This window comes from Sceloporus undulatus, chromosome 7 (assembly GCF_019175285.1).
Source record: "Sceloporus undulatus isolate JIND9_A2432 ecotype Alabama chromosome 7, SceUnd_v1.1, whole genome shotgun sequence".
Lineage (NCBI taxonomy): Eukaryota > Metazoa > Chordata > Lepidosauria > Squamata > Phrynosomatidae > Sceloporus > Sceloporus undulatus.
In genome coordinates this window covers 25,444,889-25,462,760 of record NC_056528.1, presented here as the reverse complement: position 1 = coordinate 25,462,760, position 17,872 = coordinate 25,444,889, and the positions used below count along the sequence as shown (strand labels likewise).

General features: G+C 46.3%; 1 protein-coding gene across 2 annotated transcripts; it reads left to right on the top strand.

Moving 5' to 3' along the window:
• Positions 1-137: 137 nt before the first annotated feature.
• On the top strand, positions 138-15,812 carry MAU2 (MAU2 sister chromatid cohesion factor). Of its 2 annotated transcripts, XM_042477897.1 has the most exons (19): positions 156-859; positions 1,533-1,550; positions 2,641-2,706; positions 3,020-3,115; positions 3,678-3,772; positions 4,239-4,266; positions 4,675-4,830; positions 5,811-5,957; positions 6,252-6,342; positions 6,832-6,935; positions 7,811-7,888; positions 8,352-8,417; positions 8,567-8,650; positions 9,378-9,427; positions 9,553-9,630; positions 10,785-10,896; positions 11,265-11,355; positions 11,699-11,826; positions 12,127-15,812. In XM_042477897.1, exons 1-19 carry the CDS (start codon positions 236-238, stop codon positions 12,199-12,201), a joined length of 2,187 nt encoding a protein of 728 aa, XP_042333831.1. In that variant the 5' UTR covers positions 156-235; the 3' UTR covers positions 12,202-15,812. The 2 variants fall into 2 exon arrangements, with proteins under 2 accessions (XP_042333832.1, XP_042333831.1); XM_042477898.1 differs by lacking the exons at positions 10,785-10,896; positions 11,265-11,355; positions 11,699-11,826; positions 12,127-15,812 and adding an exon at positions 10,231-10,756 and having other exon boundaries at positions 138-859.
• Positions 15,813-17,872: the final 2,060 nt, after the last annotated feature.

Here is a 17,872-nt window from a genome sequence, read left to right as displayed (position 1 = left end):
CACAAACAAAAGCGGGAGAAAGGAAACTCTCGCGATAGTAACCTATTCCCACTTCCGGGAGGCCGAGACTTCTTTTGTTTCCTCTCAAAACAGCTTTTACTCGTGAAGACTCGCTTTCCCACAATCCTTTGCGCCGAGCGCGCATGCGCGGCGCGACGCCTTTTCCTGTTTATCGCCGACGCGCTCATCTCAGCCTGGGCCGCCCGTCATCCTTTGCGCCAACCGCGCAGGCGCAATGCCTCCTCTCGCTCGGGTGCGCATGCGCGGTGCTGTCACTATCCGGGTCCTTTCCACATTCCCCCTCATCTTTTTCTTTCTCCTGTCCTGCGCTAAATCTAAGATGGCCGCCGTCGGGGCTTCGACGGCAACAACAGCGGCGACGACGACGGCGGCGGTTTCTTCGGCCTCGACGACGACGCCGGCCTCCTCCGCGGCTGCGTCCTCCTCAGCCGCGGCGGCTTCTTCGTCAGCGGCGGCCCCGCAACCGCCTCCTCCTCCTCCTCCATCGCAATCGGCGGGAGGGAGCACCGGGGCGGCGGCGGTGGTGCAGCAAACCGAGGCGAGCACCGGCGGCAACAACGGCTCCGGAGGCTCCTCGTCCTCGGCGTCGTCCGGAGGCGGAGGAGGAGGCGGCGCTGGCGGGGCCTCGGAGTCGTGGTACGTGGCGCTGCTGGGCCTGGCCGAGCACTTCCGCACCTCCAGCCCGCCCAAGGTGCGCCTCTGCGTCCACTGCCTCCAGGCCGTCCTGCCCCGCAAGCCTCCCGCCCGCGTCGAGGCCCGCACCCACCTCCAGCTCGGCTCCGTCCTCTACCACCACACCAGGAACGGCGAGCAGGCGCGCGGGCACCTCGAGAAGGCGGTGAGTCAGGCACACGCCTCCCTCCGCATTGGCTGCTTCCATGTTGGCGGGTTTCATTATCCGCAGATCTGATGCATACGTCCCCTCTAGGAATCTCTGGGTCCTCCAGCGCAGCTCTATGGTCAGCATCTGTCAGACATAGACCATAGAACTGCCCTGGAGGAGCTCCAAAGGCCTATTAGAGTGTCCTCTCTAGGAACCGCTAAGTCCTCCAGCGCAACTCTATGGTCTACTGTAACTAAGAGTTGCACTGAAAGAACTAGAGATTCCTAGACAGGACACTCTGCTAGGCCTTTGGCGCTCCTCTAGTGCAACTCTATGGTCAATGTCCAACAGATGCTGACCACAGAGTTGCATTGGAGGACCTAGAGATTCCTAGAGAGGTGTCCTCTCAGTTAAAAACATGATGATTTTGCTATTTGCGCTTTTTCCATATTCATGGGGGTCTTGTGCCCCTAACCCTAGCAAATAGGGAGGGACGAGTGTAAATGGGCCCATGGCAGCGAAAGCGGTGCGGTTGCAGCCCTTTTCTCTTTCTCTCCATCCCTGTAAACCTACAGCACTATATAAATAAAGTGTTATAATCGCTATCTCCCCCTGATTCTCTTCCCTTCGAATCTTGCGGTGATTGTTTTGAATGATTGCTTGTTTTTCTTCCTCTTTCCTTTCACAGTGGCTGATATCACAGCATGTATCCTTTGGTTCCGGTTTTAGAAAAGCCGGGGTTGTCCCATGTACAGCTTTCCAACCAGGTCCTTCCTTTTACGCAGAGCACTAACGCCGAAGCGTAGAGTACTAACGTAGGATACTAACGCCATGGACTGCAACTGGGCTCAAGGCCCAGCTTGCTCCTAAAACCCACTTGGTGGCCTTGGAGAAGTGACACTCTCAGCTTCAGAGGAAGGCAGTGGCCAAGGCTTCTCTGAACAAATCTTGCCAAGAAGCCGCATGGTAGGGTTGCCTTAGGGTCACTATGGCCTGTTACAGACTGCCAAAATAAAGCTGCTTTGGGTCTCTTTGGAGGTATGCTATTTAAATGATGCCTGGGTCCTAAGAGTCCGGAGGTCGCCCCAAAGCATTCCTAAGCACTGGAGTGCAGCTTTGGTGCAGCTTCTGGATGCTTAGGACCCAGGCATCATTTAAACAGCATACCTCCAAAGAGACCCAAAGCAACTTTATTTTGACAGTCTGTAACAGGCCTATAAGTCCAAAACGGAAGGCCCACCACACACACACACACAAACTATTTGTACCCTGCTCTTCAGCCACAGAGGTTCTCGGAGCACCTTGCCGATAACTAATTTGCTCTCAGGTGTACAATCTAAAAAGGCATGACACAAAAGGAGAAGAGAGGAATGGCAGCGGGTAAAGGGATCAAGTCCAGCAAACGCTGCCTGTTCTTATCTCTAAGGTGTTAGCAGTAAAAATGGAGGGAGGGCTTTTCATCTTTCTCTGGAGCTAAGTATGCATCTCTCTTTGAGGCCAGGATAGTAAAATTACTAGGATGCTTAGTGTGGGACGGTTCTATGAGCAAAACATGAGCCAACCCTGCTGCTTCCATTGTGTGCCATGTTAAGGGAAGCATCAGTTTAGTTCACTTTGGGAATCACCGATGGATCTTACAAACTCCTTCTCTGGAGACATTTAAGTAGACGCTTGTGGGTCAGTGAGCAGCAACATGGATTAGGCGTCCTTCAAAACCCTTTGCAGTTCTAAAACAGTTTGGTTCCAATTTGAGCCAGTAGAAAATCAACGTATTTGCTTAACTCGAGTGCCGCCAGATTCCACAGTTCGAAGATGTCAAATTTGAAGCTGCGAGCCTCCTGTCTGAGCTGTATTGCCAAGAGGTATGTGGAGATTGCTTCTTCTTTTTAATGCCAGTGTTATGTGAGATGGCTAAAAGGGGCTTAAAAGGATGGTTTATTTCAGTGCAAAATAAGGATGAGCCAAGAGAATTCAGTTGGCTTGTTTTACATGTTAAAATTTGCATGCAGCTATTTCATTGAAATAAACTAAGCCGTTTCCTTGTGAATGTCTGTCCTCCTCAGTTTGAGCAAAGCGTGAACATGGTTGAATCTGCTCTTTTCTGTTAACTGCGGAGCCTCCACCCCTGACAGCTTTCGTATTCTCCAGTTGATTTTGTTGCTTGTGCTTTTCTAGAACTCTGTGGATACAGCAAAGCCGCTGCTGCGTAAAGCCATCCAGATCTCCCAACAGACTCCCTACTGGCACTGCCGTCTCCTTTTCCAACTTGCAGTAAGTTTATTTTAGGCGTTGTCTGGGTTGGCTAAAGCACAATGAAAACGCTGAAACCTCTGGGGTGAGGAGGAGAGAATCTTCTATAGCAGGTGTAGATCAGAAAGAAGCATTTGTGCAAGCTGGCAGAAAGGACACATGGGTTGGGTGACACTCTCCTGTCAAAACCTCTGAGGAGCTGGCCAGCTCAGGCAGAACAAACAGCAATCCTCAAATCACATGGAGGTAACTGAAGATTGCAGCTAGCCTTTCAGATAAAGCTGCATGCACCAGTTACTAGTCCTTGGTCTTTTTACCACCTTGTCTTCTCATGTCTGTTTGATGAAGTCATTTCTGGCCAAAATTGAAGAGTTCAGGGCAGGGGAGAGAGAAATAATTGCTTTTGGAAAACTGTATGGAAAATATTCCTTCTTGCTTACTTAGAGACCGTTCTGGTTGTCCACCAGGTGGACAGTAGTTTACAGGTTTGACTTTGACTACTGGGTGGAGCATTTAAGTGGGGCGTTTTATCTTTTGTACTTTTGTATTTTTCTTATAATATATACATGTGTTTCTTAACCAGCAACTTCACACACTTGAGAAAGATTTGGTCTCTGCCTGTGATCTTCTGGGGGTTGGAGCCGAATACGCCCGGGTGGTCGGATCAGAATATACAAGGTAGGTCATCTCTTAATTTTTGTATCTGCAAGAGAGAGCAGTAGAGAGTTCTAGAACGAAGATCTTTAGTGGTCTGCACAGCTGTCATGCCCTCCAGGCGTACCTTGATACCCACTGTTGAATCCTTTCTGCTGATTTCTCACCAGTTGCACTGAGAGATCTGGGCCTGGATTTACTGGGAGTTGGGTGATGAAAAGGATTTCTACTCCCTACCACTAGAGAATTGCTAGCATTTCTATGTGTGTGTTTATACATCCTGATCTAGTATCACATGTCCTCAGAACTGTGCATATTTGCAATATCATCTTGCCACTGAAGCCCCTGATAAAGTCCTGCTTTTCCTTGTTAAGATACAGATACAGATTAAAATATGGAAACCACAGGCCTTTGGTTGATCGGAATGTGCTGTGTGTCTGATAAGTCTCTCCTGCATTTTGCGATCTTAATGCATTTTCTTTTCTTCCAGAGCACTGTTTCTCCTAAGCAAAGGCATGGTAAGTCTTGTGTGCATCTTTTGGTGAAATGATCGAAAGCATGATGGGAAATTGTGAGCCTTCTTTGTGGAGCATCTACCATGGTTCCATCCTGTGGAATTAGTGCTCCAAACCCCAGGATTGCATAGCATGTTACCATGGCGGTTAAAGCAGTATCATACCACTATCTGTGCTATGTCAGTAGCACTGTTTCTGTTACTGTTGTGGTTGGTGCATTTAAGTAGCACTTTTAGAGTTATAGCTATAATTTGCCTATTTCTGTAGCCTTCGTGAGAAAACCCAAGCACCCAGGAGGTCTGGTGTTAGGAAAGATGTTGGGTGTGTTCCTTTGGATTCTGTTTCTTTGGCATTCTGAACCCTCCCCTCCTAAGCTCACCTGTTTCTTTCCTCTTTCCCATTTTCTCACAGCTTCTCCTCATGGAGCGGAAGCTGCAGGAGGTACACCCGCTCCTCACACTTTGTGGGCAGATTGTTGAGAACTGGCAGGGGAACCCCATCCAGAAGGAGTCGTTACGTGTGTTCTTTTTGGTGCTGCAGGTGACACATTACCTGGATGCTGGTCAGGTCAGTGCACAGAATGAGACCCAAGTAACCACCACATAATTGCATTGATGTGGAAAAGTTCTAACTGCTTTAAATGGGATGGGCAGCTGGGAGTTTGAAGGATGGGTCTTGTTTTCTCTAAGCTGCTTTGGGGAGATCAAAAGGGGGAAAATAATTGTAGGGAAATGGTAGGCTCTGGTTTCACTTGTGAGGCAAGATCATGTATTAAAATGGCAAAAAAGTGTCATTTATTATAGTTTTATCCATTTTCTTGTTTAGCAAGTGAAGTGCTAACTGCAACAGTTTTGTTTGCCTTCAAGTTGTTTCTGACTTATGGCAACCCTAAGGCAAACCTATCATGGGATTTTCTTGGCAAGATTTGTTCAGAGAGATTTGTCGTTGCCTTTCTCTGAGGCTGAGAGAGTGGGGCTTATCCAAGTCCCAAGTGGGTTTGCATGGCCAAGGATTTCCAATGCTCAAACCAATACACCACGCTGTTGCTATAGGACAGTGGTTCCCAACCTGTGGGTCGGGACCCCTTTGGGGGTCGAATGACCCTTTCATGGGGGTCGCTTAAGACCATTGGAAAACACCTATTTAATTACAGTTACGAAGTAGCAATGAAACTAATTTCATGGTTGGGGGTCACCACAACATAAGGAACTGTATTAAAGGGTCGCGGCATTAGAAAGGTTGGGAACCACTGCTATAGGATAATGTGGTTGGTATTTCCGGTGGGCAAAAAAGTTTCCCCTTTCCCCCCGAACCCTTTTATTTAGAGAGGAATGTGTCTTTTGGACATTTTAACAGTGATATTCTGTCCCCTGTTTTGATGGCAATAATGTTGCATTGTTGACTTGAAATGCCACAATCTGGGGGAAGGAAATATAAAGAGGACAGAAATCAGAGCCCCCATTTTTGGCTTCTATGTTTCAATCGCCAGGCGGAGCCTGCTACCTTCTACATGGGCTTTTCCTCTGTGAGACGTTTCCCTTTTTCAGGTGAAAAGTGTCAAGCCCTGCCTGAAGCAACTCCAGCAGTGCATCCAGACCATCTCCACCCTCCACGATGATGAGATCCTGCCCAGTAACCCTGCAGATCTCTTCCACTGGCTGCCCAAGGAGCATATGTGTGTGCTGGTTTACCTGGTAAGCTACTGGCTCTCTCTGTCTGTGTGGCTGTAGCCCATTTATCTGATCTTGCCTTGGGAAGATGAGAAGAGACTGTTAATTAGCACTTTAAAGGACTTTTAAAATGCAGATTTACAGGTGGTGTGGCAGCTTCCATGTTGATCATAGAGATGGCTGCAGTCTTTTATTTCTGCTTGCGATAGTTGCTACTCCTGCCATGCAGCATCCCACATTGGACTGCTGCAGGGCAGAGTCTCTTTGTCACAGGACTGCAGAGCAACAGCAGTGAACTTTCTTGGTCTTCTCCACCAGGTCACTGTGATGCATTCCATGCAAGCTGGCTACTTGGAAAAGGCACAGAAGTACACCGATAAAGCGCTGATGCAGCTGGAGAAACTCAAAAGTGAGTAGCAGAAACATTATCTGTGTCTTGGCAGGGATTGTCTACTCGAGTGCACCACATAAATGTTAGATTTTCCTCTCGCAAAACCCCCTTTGCCTTGTCTTTATGATCCCTTTCCCATGGCTAATACTTGTTCCTATCTCAAACCAGCCTCAAGTATAAATTAAGTTGTCTCCTTCGTGCATTGCCTTAAACTGCTTAATTCAGTGTTGCTTAAATAGCTGTTGTTAAACATTTGTGATTTTGAGCGGTGGAAGGACCTTTTGATAACTGCTTGTGGCAGGTGGCTTTTGTCATGCCTTGTTTCTGCCCAATGAAGGTGACTTGTGTGGAGGGTGGTTCTGCTCAGTAAGACTTTTTATGCTGACCAGATTTCAGAACAGCTGCTTTTTTGTGTCCTGAAATGGCTGCCTCTGCTGTTTATATTGCTCTGGGCAAAGGGGCTGTGAGCACAGCGGCCCCTTTAAAGATGCCACTTTTCTTACCTAGTGCTGGACTGCAGCCCTATCTTGTCGTCCTTCCAAGTGATCTTGTTGGAACACATCATCATGTGCCGCCTCGTCACGGGTCACAAAGCGACAGCCTTGCAGGAGGTAAAGACTGGCTTGTCAACTGCTCTTGGGTGCTTTGTGATCGAGATGTTGGGGAAAAGGATTTGTCTGATCTCATGATATGAACATCTTGTGCTCACCAAAAGTGGAACAGTGCCCAGGAAGCGTTTACATATGGATGGGGTGGGCAACTGTTAGTGGTTGGTGGGCTGCAGTACTTGTGTCATCTGTGCCCCCTGCCCAGGAGCTTGGAGGAATGCACGCACTGGCAATTTAACCATGTTTTGGGCCTCCACTGGGCCAGTTTGGGCCCAAGACAGGCCTTTTTTCCTTCAGCAGAATGATCTGGATGTTGACTTCAGTTCATTTCTGTTTAAAAAGAAGGCTCCTCTTGTCCAGTCCATGGGGGAAGATAATGATGAAATTGCCCCTCTTGCCCCCTTTTTTGGAGACCATAAAAGCATTACTGTGGGTTGCACATGGCCCGTGGGTTGCACTTTCACCACCCCTGCTTCACAGAGATTGGGAAGCTTTGTTCCCTTTATGCAATTTGGCCAGTGGGTGGGAATTTTAGACATTTTAATCCAAACATGTCAGTACGTTGTGTCTAGAGAGCCACAAAACTGACTCATTTGGAGCCCTGTCCAACTTCATGGGTAATGCTCATCCTCAAAGGGCATGATCTGGTGGAGGCAAATGTGCCACTTCTGTGAAGCTTTCTCTTTCCTCAATTTGAGATACTTTTATTGAGGTACTGTACTACAAACTGCACTGAGAGGAGAAAATACATTGCCATGGCAGAGCAAAAATAGAAGACAGAGGGCAGGAATGAGCCTTTGTAATTTGTGTAGGCAAGATTCATTGCAGCCACACAACAACCTATTTCTGTGTTTTCTCACCCACCTGTTTGCCAAAAGATCTCGCAGGTTTGTCAGCTATGCCAGCAGTCCCCCAGGCTCTTCTCTAACCATGCTGCTCAGTTGCACACTCTCTTGGTGAGTATAACCCACCCCTGTTACAACTGCTTTTGTTGCCACATAGCACTTTTCTAATGAACATGCATATGTGGAAGTCATTTGTTCTAAGGACCTATGGATTTCCATTCAGTGCAGCTGGAGCAGAAAACTTTTCCTCCCTTTAAAATAGATCTTTCTCTATGGCTCTCTAGCAGTTTCCCAATCCATTAAAAACCATGCCTATGCACCGCATAGCCTTTTTTAATTGATTCCTTTTGTGTGCCACTTAATTAGGCTAAAACTACTTATGAGACAAAATGACCCATTAAGTCACAGTTGCAAAGATGTGTCTTGCCTCTTGTCTTTACCTCTAGTTTTGAGATGCACAGAGGCTCAGTTACACATGTGTGTGTGTGTTCACACTTACCACTCTTCTCCTCTCCCATTCTAGTGACCAGAGTTTCTTATTTCCTGAAGTGTTAATTTTTCTTTCCTCTTGCAGGGCTTATACTGCATATCTGTCAACTGCATGGACAACGCAGAAGCACAGTTCACTACAGCACTCCGGGTAAGACTGGTTTCAGCATTCCCAGTGTGAAATGGCTTGCCACATCAATGCTCATTCTTTGAAAAATCTGGGCTGGCATTAGACTAAAAGAACTATAGCCATATTTTAATGGTACCTCTGCTGTTCCCCCCCCCCTCCTTTTACTACAGCTTACTACCCATCAGGAGTTGTGGGCTTTCATCGTCACAAACCTTGCAAGTGTCTACATCAGGGAGGGGAACCGGCATCAAGAGGTAGGAGCCTTGCCTATGGGTTTGGACTATCTACGAAGTTCAGATTGACCAGGATTAAAAAAGGGGGAGGGGGAATAGATAGTTTTATAGTATTTTTAGTAAGGGGTTAAGGGGAAAGAATTAATTTTAACTGTATCAACCTCCCCTAATTGGGTGCTCCAAATATGGTGGGCCCTTGGTGTATCCACTGTGGTTTGGTTCCAGGACCCTCCTTGGGTACCAAAATCCATGAATGCTCAAGTCCCATTGTACAGTATACAAAATTCTGCCAACCCCTTTCGCCTGGCTTTTCTGAGATTTCATCAGGCAATGCTTCACATGCTTCAGAATGTATCTGTGTGAGTCATTGTGGTGAGGAGCTTTGTTTTGGGGATGCTTTTTTGCAATCTGAAGCACGGATATTCTGGAAACAGTTGCTTTCCAACTTTCCCTCAATACCCTTTAAAGTTGTGGTGCACACACAGCCCTCAGTGACACACTAATATGTATTCATGGATTCTACTTTTTTTTTTTTGTAATTAGGCATTCAGGGACACTTTACAAAAATTGTTATTTTCTTATATCCCACCTTTCTCCCAATGGAAGGACTCAAGGTGGTCCAGGTGTTGGAATTTCTTGGCTTTAGATCTTTACTACTTTTATTTGCCTTGTATAAGAAAATAGGAATTTTTAAACATTATTTTCCTTCCTTTAACATTATGTTCTTTTTTTTTCTTGTCGACTCCAGCTTTACAGTTTATTGGAAAGGATAAATCCTGACCACAACTTCCCTGTGAGGTGCGTTTACCGGTTATGATTTCCATGCTTCTGTGGTCACATGTTTGCCTTGAATCTCATTCTTGGAAAACTGGTGGGATATGAATAAAGTGATTGGCTGATCGATTGATTTGCCTTTTCTCCAGCTCTCACTGCCTGCGAGCTGCCGCCTTCTACATCCGAGGACTCTTCTCCTTCTTTCAAGGGAGATACAATGAAGCCAAGTGAGTTCTTCAGGATTGGTTGTTGGGCTGTCTCATCCTTCAGGAGAGGGTGGGTAAAGGCAATTGAGGGCCGAGGCTGGGAATGAAGGTTTTCCAAGGTGCTGAAGTTTGAGCTGTTGAGAAGGGATGTCTCAATGCAAAATCCTACTTTTTCAGGCCCATTGCTCCCCAGCTAAAGGGTTTCCAAGGAGTTGCGGATTGGGGTTCTGATAAATGACATCTGCAGTGCTCTCCTGATTGCAAGGTGCACTAAGGCATAGAGCTGCAGCAGGACCCCAAGAGGCCTCTCCAGCTGCCTGTTCTTAATGCACCCCACAACCAGGATAGCGTTGCAGACAATGTCTCCCAGTATAACACCCTGATCTGGACCATGGCAGAATTCCTTTGATTGGGGCACTTCTTGGCCTAAAAGGTAGGGTTTAGGGCTGGTCACATCATCAGGTATGACTACAATGATGCAGTGGCTTGACCATGGCTTTGTTCCCTAGTTCTGTACCAGTTAGGTTCCTGTAAAGAAAAGCAGGCTTCCCTGCTCTGATCACTCTTTCCTTCTAGTAAAATGAGATTTGCCTAACCAACCTCCCCCCTCCCCCCCATCAGGGATGGCCTTTAGGATGATGGTGGTTCTGCAGGTCTCTTCATTCCTCACTTTTGGAAGTGCCAAGGCTGATGAGAGTTGGAGTCCAACAACATCGAGTTGCCCATCCTTCCCCCAAGTGCATCGGGTCGGTTTGAAACAGAGAGAACTGCAACTATATAGAGAAATGAACAAGAGAATGAGCAACTTAAGAAGCAAAAAATAAATAAAAGCAAGGGTGGGGAATGAGGATGTACTCATTTATGAACATTAACATTAATGTTCAGCAGGAGAACATGTCTAAAGATGGTTGTGAAATTGCAGCAAGAGTCTCTGCTCTAGAATATACGTTCATTATTTGACAAATCTAAAAGATCTTCAGATCATTACTAGGTTAAAATGAATAAAGGTGGAGAAGACTAGATATGTAACACAATTAGCTTGTCCACTTAGTAGTGGTTTGGAAAACCAATGTGGGAAAGTACCCACATTGCAGTTGTTGGTGGGTACCAGCTTTAAGTGCACCTCCATACCAGACAAAATAACACACACATGTACACATCTTTTGGTTCTGTAGGCGTTTTTTGCGAGAGACACTGAAAATGTCAAATGCAGAAGACCTGAACCGGTTAACTGCCTGCTCCCTTGTCCTTCTGGGCCACATCTTCTATGTTTTGGGGAATCACAGGGTAAGCCATACAAGTCTTTCCAGTATTGCTCATATCTCTCGCTTCAATGCAAAGGGTTTGGAGCATAATGGCCATTCTCACTTAACAGTTCTTCCAACAACCAAGTCATTCCATGAGCTAATCTGTATCAGATGTTTGTAATGCACTGCTTTAGGGGGAGTCAGTTACTTTCACAATGTTTGGACCCCTGGTTGAGATATTTTTGAGTTAATACTACCAAATATTCTTTGAGGGCTTGATTTTAAAGGGGAGAGGCAGCATCGTGCCATTATTGTTTGATGCAGAGGGATTGTTCCCTGTAGCACACTCAAAAGAAATAATCCATGTTATTGCCCACATCATTTGACTACATTTTTGTCATCCCCTAGGAGAGTAACAACATGGTAGTCCCTGCCATGCAGCTGGCCAGCAAGATCCCGGATATGTCTGTCCAGCTGTGGTCATCGGCACTCTTGAGAGGTAAGTCTTAATTCAGGGCTGAAGAGCCTTGTGGCCTTTGAGAGCTTATTGGATTCCAACTCCCATCAGCCAAAGCCAGGCTGTCTAGTGATGAAGGAAGTTGTGCACAATCAGTATCTGGAGGGCTACAGATTCCCAAACCCAGGTTTAAAGGAATGGGCTGTAACTCCATGGGTACGCAACAAGTTATACACTATCCCATTCTTCACTCCACAAACACCACAAACCTGTGGGGTTTTATGGATCTCCAATGTACATAGTGCTTCATAAATTATTGGAAGGAAGCTCACCGCCATGAGAGGTTTAAACTTTACTAAGTCTGTCTCTCCCTCCTTCCAAAAAGACCTGAACAAAGCATGTGGGAATGCCATCGATGCCCACGAAGCTGCACAAATGCATCAGAACTTTTCCCAGCAACTGCTCCAGGACCACATTGAAGCCTGCAGCCTTCCAGAGCACAACCTCATCACGGTAAGTCCTAGGCCCTGTGTGACTCCTTTCTGCCTTCCCTTTGTCTGCATCATGTCACACTTCCCACTGACTCCACTACCAAGTGGGAAGTCAACACTGATGTAAATCGTGGTTCATTAGTGCTGCTTTACTGGTTTAGCTTTAGATTTAGGCCTTTGCTTTTAAACATCAGTAGAAGGGTTCTGTATTGCAAGTCGCCAAACAAGAGTATTGTTTTTGAGAAAAGTGAAACGTGGCCAGTAAAATCAGTCAACCTGCATCATTCAAAACAAATTCTTTTCTTTCCCCGCTTACCTGCAGTGGACCGATGGACCTCCCCCTGTACAGTTCCAGGCGCAGAATGGACCCACCACCAGCCTGGCCAGTTTGTTGTGAATAACAGACAGTTTTCACTTGGAATCACGATGGGATCTTTTCTTAACACTGAGCTTTTTTAAAACCCAGGATGGACTGCAACTTCTTCTCCTGGCCTTGACTGGAGTTGACGCAGGAATGCATTTCATAGACTTGCCGTACGATGCAGCCATTCTAAGCTCCTTTTAAAGGTTTCTGTGTACATATATATTGTATATTTGCGTGCGTGTGCATGTGTGGGTGTGTGTGTGGCTTGGATGGCAGGGGCATGTGCCCACAAGCCCTCATCCTGTTCTGCAAGAGAGGACTGGGTTGTGTCCCTCCTTACTTCTCAAAATTAGGTTGTATATTTTTTCATGATTCCTTCAGACTGAATGTAGGCAGTTCTTTTAAAAAAGAGAGAGAAAATGTTGAATGTAATGAAGGAACCACAAATGTCTTTGGTAGTGACCCTGAAAATGCTGCTTGCTTGCATTTCAAGTGACATACTTCTATCCTTTGTATTCCTGAAACTGTTGGAATTGTTATCTTGATGGCAGTTTGGTACTTGAGCCATTTATTCTTATAGTGGAAAGCTTGCTGTGCCTTCTTTGACCCAGCTTATTATAGTGGGAAAAGTTGGTCCTGGTGAGAAGGTAAGCCAATCCAGCAGGAATGTCTTTCCTTCTGTGGATTATTCAGGGACATTTGCTGTTTTTTCTGACAGTGGAGAGACGCTTTGTGTCATCTCTGGTCCTCTGAATATTACATTAAGCCCCCTGTTTTAATTATCTCAGAGCAGGAGTGGACAAAGAGCATTCTGCAGCCTGCATGCAGTCCACAGGCTTGGTTTTGTGGCTGCCAAGACACTCCTCAGCCCCAAATTGTTTTGCCCTCAAATGCTCCCCTATTAGCCCCATAACTAAAGCCACCCCCCAGTGAGGGTTGAACTTGCTCTCTACCTTCCAGGGGTTGTCCACCCCTGAAGAGATACTTTTTCCCCCTTAGTTGAAGTTCTTTTCCTTACATCTCTTGTCCATTTGTGCTGAGCAAGGCAGGTTCTGTTTCTCCAATTCAAAGTAAAACGAGTGATTTCCAATTCTCTGTTTTGGGAAAAGGGTCAGGTCAAATCCTGCCGCTTGCTGAGTTGGTAATGGAACAGAAATCCTAGTCAGTCAAGCTGATAAAAAGGAGCACATTTCTAGCTGCTAGTGACTGAAGAGAGAAAACTGAAAGTACGTTGGTCCTTTTGAAGCCCAAAGGTTGGCCGGTACCACCTTTTCAGCAATTAAAGTCGGGGCTTTAGTATCAATGCTACTTTCATGACTAATTATGTCAAACCATAGTGAAATCCTACAATTACGCCAACTAAGAGCAGTTATTCAAATGCACTTACTTTGCATCGTTTATATGTGTGTTGAAGAATCCGGCCTTTTCTGGTATAGAACGTATGTGATATTTTATTTTCAGGTAGGGACACAACCTTGCTTCCAATCCAGTGTGTGTGTGTGTGTTTCTATTTTTAAAGGAAATAGTTGACCCTGTAACCAGATAAGTGAATTCCTAATCATGGGTTTTTATCGAGAATATTTATTATCCAAAAACGACAACCAGCATCCATGGATCGTGTTAGATTTGTTCCCCTGCCTCGCTCATGACCCCTTTTAACCATGTTCGGGAATTGGCGGCAAACGTTCGAAGCAAGCTGATCATGTGTCAGAATTTAAATGCCCAAAAGTTGCTGGCAGTGCCTGCTGGGAGGAGCAGCTGGTTTTTGTGTGTGGAGAACAGAGCGGTGGTTTTGGAGGTGGGCAGAAAGGTTAGGAAAGGGAGTGAACCCTTCTATCATCTCCTCCTCCCCCCCCCCCCGAACTTGGGCTGTGTTTCTTTGGCTGAGAAAGTAGCCCTGGACATCATAGAGAGGGACTTGAGGGTCACATTGGCCCTTTCCAGGAAACTCTGCAAGCCAGGTCCCACCCATTCACAAAGAAATCATAATTTTCTGTCTTCAAATGCCCGTAAGTTCGCTCTCGGGGGTGTAACCCCAGAGCAAGGACGAGGCTTTTAGTATTATTATTATTATTACAACAAGAAGTAGTTGAGAAGTCAGTTCCTGTTCACTTCTTGTTTAAAGGCTTTTCCTGGGACCCTCAAAAGTGTTGTGAATGACCCTAGAGGGCATTTGGGGGCAAGATGTGCCACCCTTCAGGGTTTTTTTGTGTATTTTATTTTAGCCTGGGTGCTAAAAGGTAGACCCAGTGAGGTCCCTGGCTGTACATAGTTGTGATTTATCAAGATTGCGAATATACAGTTGTTCTAATCTCTCTTTCCCCCCCTTTGATGCCATTTTGAGAAGCAAAAAAGAAAAAATCTTTTCCATTGCTGCAGATGCCGATTCTGCACTTAAGGAAGAGATGCCTTAATTTAGTAACTGATGTTTGCTTCCTCTCTTAGATGAACCATTGCATCTTTTGGCTCAGTGTGTATCAAGCAGGAGCAGTCAACTCTAGGGCATTGATTCCCAAACTCTGGTATAACAATGTCTTGGCCAGTGGTCTGGGATTCTGGGAGCCCAAGCCCAAAACGCCTGGAAGGCTAGAGTTTGGGAATCGCTGCTCTATGAGCATATAATGCTCCAGATTTCTGAGTTTGGCCCTTTGCTAAACTGGACCGGTTTCCAGGGCGCATAATGCAACCATAGCCCTCTCCCACTTATTTGGGTAGCAGGGACTCCGTTCTCTAGATGGGCCACAATTCAGAGGCCAGGAGTATATTTTTCCACCCCAAATTCCTCCTCTCTCCTCCCAGCACCTTCTAGACAGTGTTCAGACACCCAGTGTGTTCACAATTGGCATTAGATAACACTGTCATTCAGGAAGAGTGGCCTTAGCAACTAATACGTATATTTATAAATCTAATAATAATAATAATAATAATGCTCTCTTTTTGGATGCATGTACATGTTAGGTGCCGCATCGGAAGGTTTTAAAAAATGTTTCTTGCAATGTTGAAAACCTAAATTCCATAGGAATGGGCCTTGTCAAATTTCCCCCGCTTTGGAAAAAATGGGGTCGGACTCATTGAAAGTTGCCTTGAGGGACTAAACCAGTGGTCCCCAAACTGTGCCCTTTAAGGGTTTTTGGACTTCAGCTCCCAGAATCCCAGGCTATTGGCCAACATGGCTGAGGCTTCTGGGAGCCAAAGTCCAAAATCTCTTAAAGAGCCCAGTTTGGAGACCACTGGACTAAGCCTTCTATTCAGGCTGCCAGTTGAATATCCCGACTGTTATAGTTATAGTCTCCCTCCTTTGCATCCCTGTCCCCAGTAGTCCATCTTTAGGATCTGGTGTCGGCCCCAGAAACCTTCATTGAGGCTGTTAGGTCTGTCGGTGGACCTATATACATACCTAGGATTTTGCAGAGCTGGGAGTCTGCTGAAGCAGATGAGCATCCTGGTTGGGTCACACAGCGATGCCCCTCCTGTAACGTTCTTTACCAAACAGTTCTTTGTATGTACTAAAAAGGAAAAAGGAAACTATCATGGCGTGCTTTAGTAAATTTGTACAGTTTTTGTCTTTTAGCCTTTTTGAAAAGCGTTTAAATCTTTCCTAGTGATGGATGTGCAAAACATAAAAAGAACTATGCACAAGGGGAGAGCGGCTTGTCTGTCGTCATTTCGCCTTGGATTTCATGTGTCACGGGGGTTTATGTCAGCCTAAATACCCTAAAGCAGCGATTCCCAAACTTTGGTCCTCCAGGTGTTTTGGACCGCAACTCCCAGAAGCCCCAGACAGCTGGGCCAAAGGTCAGGAATTCTGGGAGTTGAAGTCCAAAAACATCTGGAGGATCGGTTTGGGAGCCACTGCCTTAAAAGCAGCCAGATCTGTCTGATCCTGGAAGCTAAGTTGGGTCAACCTTGGTTAATACAGTACTTGGATGGGAGAACAATGAATCCCAGGTTTGTTGTTGCCTGCCTTCAAGTCGTTTTTCACTTATGGCAACCCTAAGCTAAACCGTTTTTCTTCAGGGGTGTTTTCAATTGCCTTCCTTTGAGGCTGAGAGAGTGGGACGTGCCAGTGGGTTTCCATGGCTGAGTTGGGATTCGAACCCTGGTTTCCAGAGTCGTGCTTTGGACCAGTTCTGTTCAACTCATTAACAGTCACAGACCAGTGATTCTCAAACTTTGGTCCTCCATGTGTTTTGGACTTCATCTCCCAGAATCCCCACCCGCCACTCGGGAATTCTGGGAGCTGAAGACCAAAACATCTAGAAGACCAAAGTTTGTGAATAACCGCTTGAGACTATGGACCAAAACACACTGCAGAAGGAGTCCATTTTGACCCTGCTTTAAACTGCCCTGGCTCAACGCTAGGGAATTCTGGAAGCTAGTTTTGTAAGCCTTCTCTGTCAGAGAGGTCTGGTGCCACAATAAACTACAATTCCCAGGATTCCCTAGCACTGAGCCAAGACAGTTAAGGCGGTCTCAAACTATTATTTCTGCAGTGTGTTTTGGACCTATGTTTCCGAGGAAGGAAGTGGCGAAATCACCTCTGAGGCTTCCTCTCCAGCGAAATTCGTGGGGTTGTCATAAGGCGACTTGAAGGCACACATATTCACAGTCTGCCTTTGCTTCCAAGCAAAGTCAGTTTATAATGGGAATGCTGGACCTTAGCCTCAGAGGATGGCCATGGCAAGCCTCCTCTGAGCAAACCTTGCCAAGGAAGCCGTGCGATCGGTTTGCCTTAGGGTCACCATAGGTAGGGAATGACTTGGAGGGACACAACCATCCATCCATATATGTATATGTGTAGATATGATTCCCCACTTGGTCGTGAAACCCAGTGTATAACCCTGGTCAAGTCACACTCTCTCAGCCTCAGGGGAAAGCCATGGCAAGCCTCCTCTGAGCAAACCTTGCCAAGAAAACCCCATCATAGGTTCACCTTTAGGGTCACCATGAGTAGGAAAGGACTTGAAGGGGCACAATCATCCTATCTATCTATCTATCTATCATTTTCCAGTATTTAGCATACAGTACTCTCACTGAAGTAACCATGCACAATATGATTTTAATTCATTTTCCACAACTATTGTTCTCTCTAACATGCCACTCAGCAGTTAAAGCGGTGTCAAACTGGATTAATTCTCCAGTGCAGATGCAGCCATTGACTGCGTTCATTGCCTTTTTTCCCTTTTTAACCGGAAGTTGGGGTTGTCACTAGATGGGCTTAACTCTATACCTTCATCAAGACAGTCAAGGGGCGTGGTCTGTGACAGACACCCAGAGCCTCCTGCTCTAACTCACAACTTATTAGTGTACTCGCTCCGTCTATCAAGCAACGCTGGCCAACCAGAGCCCTGCATGTCTCGCTCCTTTGTTCTCATTGGCCGGTCGGTTTTAACTTCTCATTGGTGGATCGACCAGGAGGCGTGGCTCGATCTTGGTAAAAGGGATGAAGCGGAAGCGGCAACGAGAGGAGGCGAGAAAAGGGCGTGGCTAGCCAAAGGACGTGCTGATGACACGCGCGGTGGGCGTGGCCCTACCTTAGTCATCCCAGTGGAGGGGAAAGAGGGCGTGGCTTTCAAACGGACTACTGTAATAGGGAGCGAGAGGAGGAGAACCTTAGGGGAAACGAAGCGAGGAGAAAGGAGAGGCGTGGCTTTTGAAGGAGGCGGAGTTTAGGAGGAGAAACGCAGGGATGTTTTAAAACCTA

Bases quoted from the DNA above. Each gene is read 5' to 3' on its own strand.
- MAU2 (XM_042477897.1), top strand. From the start codon at position 236: ATGCCTCCTCTCGCTCGGGTGCGCATGCGCGGTGCTGTCACTATCCGG. The intron at 2,707-3,019 runs GTATGTGGAGAT...GTGCTTTTCTAG, and splicing joins CTGAGCTGTATTGCCAAGAG to AACTCTGTGGATACAGCAAA. The intron at 6,343-6,831 runs GTGAGTAGCAGA...TTTCTTACCTAG, and splicing joins GCAGCTGGAGAAACTCAAAA to TGCTGGACTGCAGCCCTATC.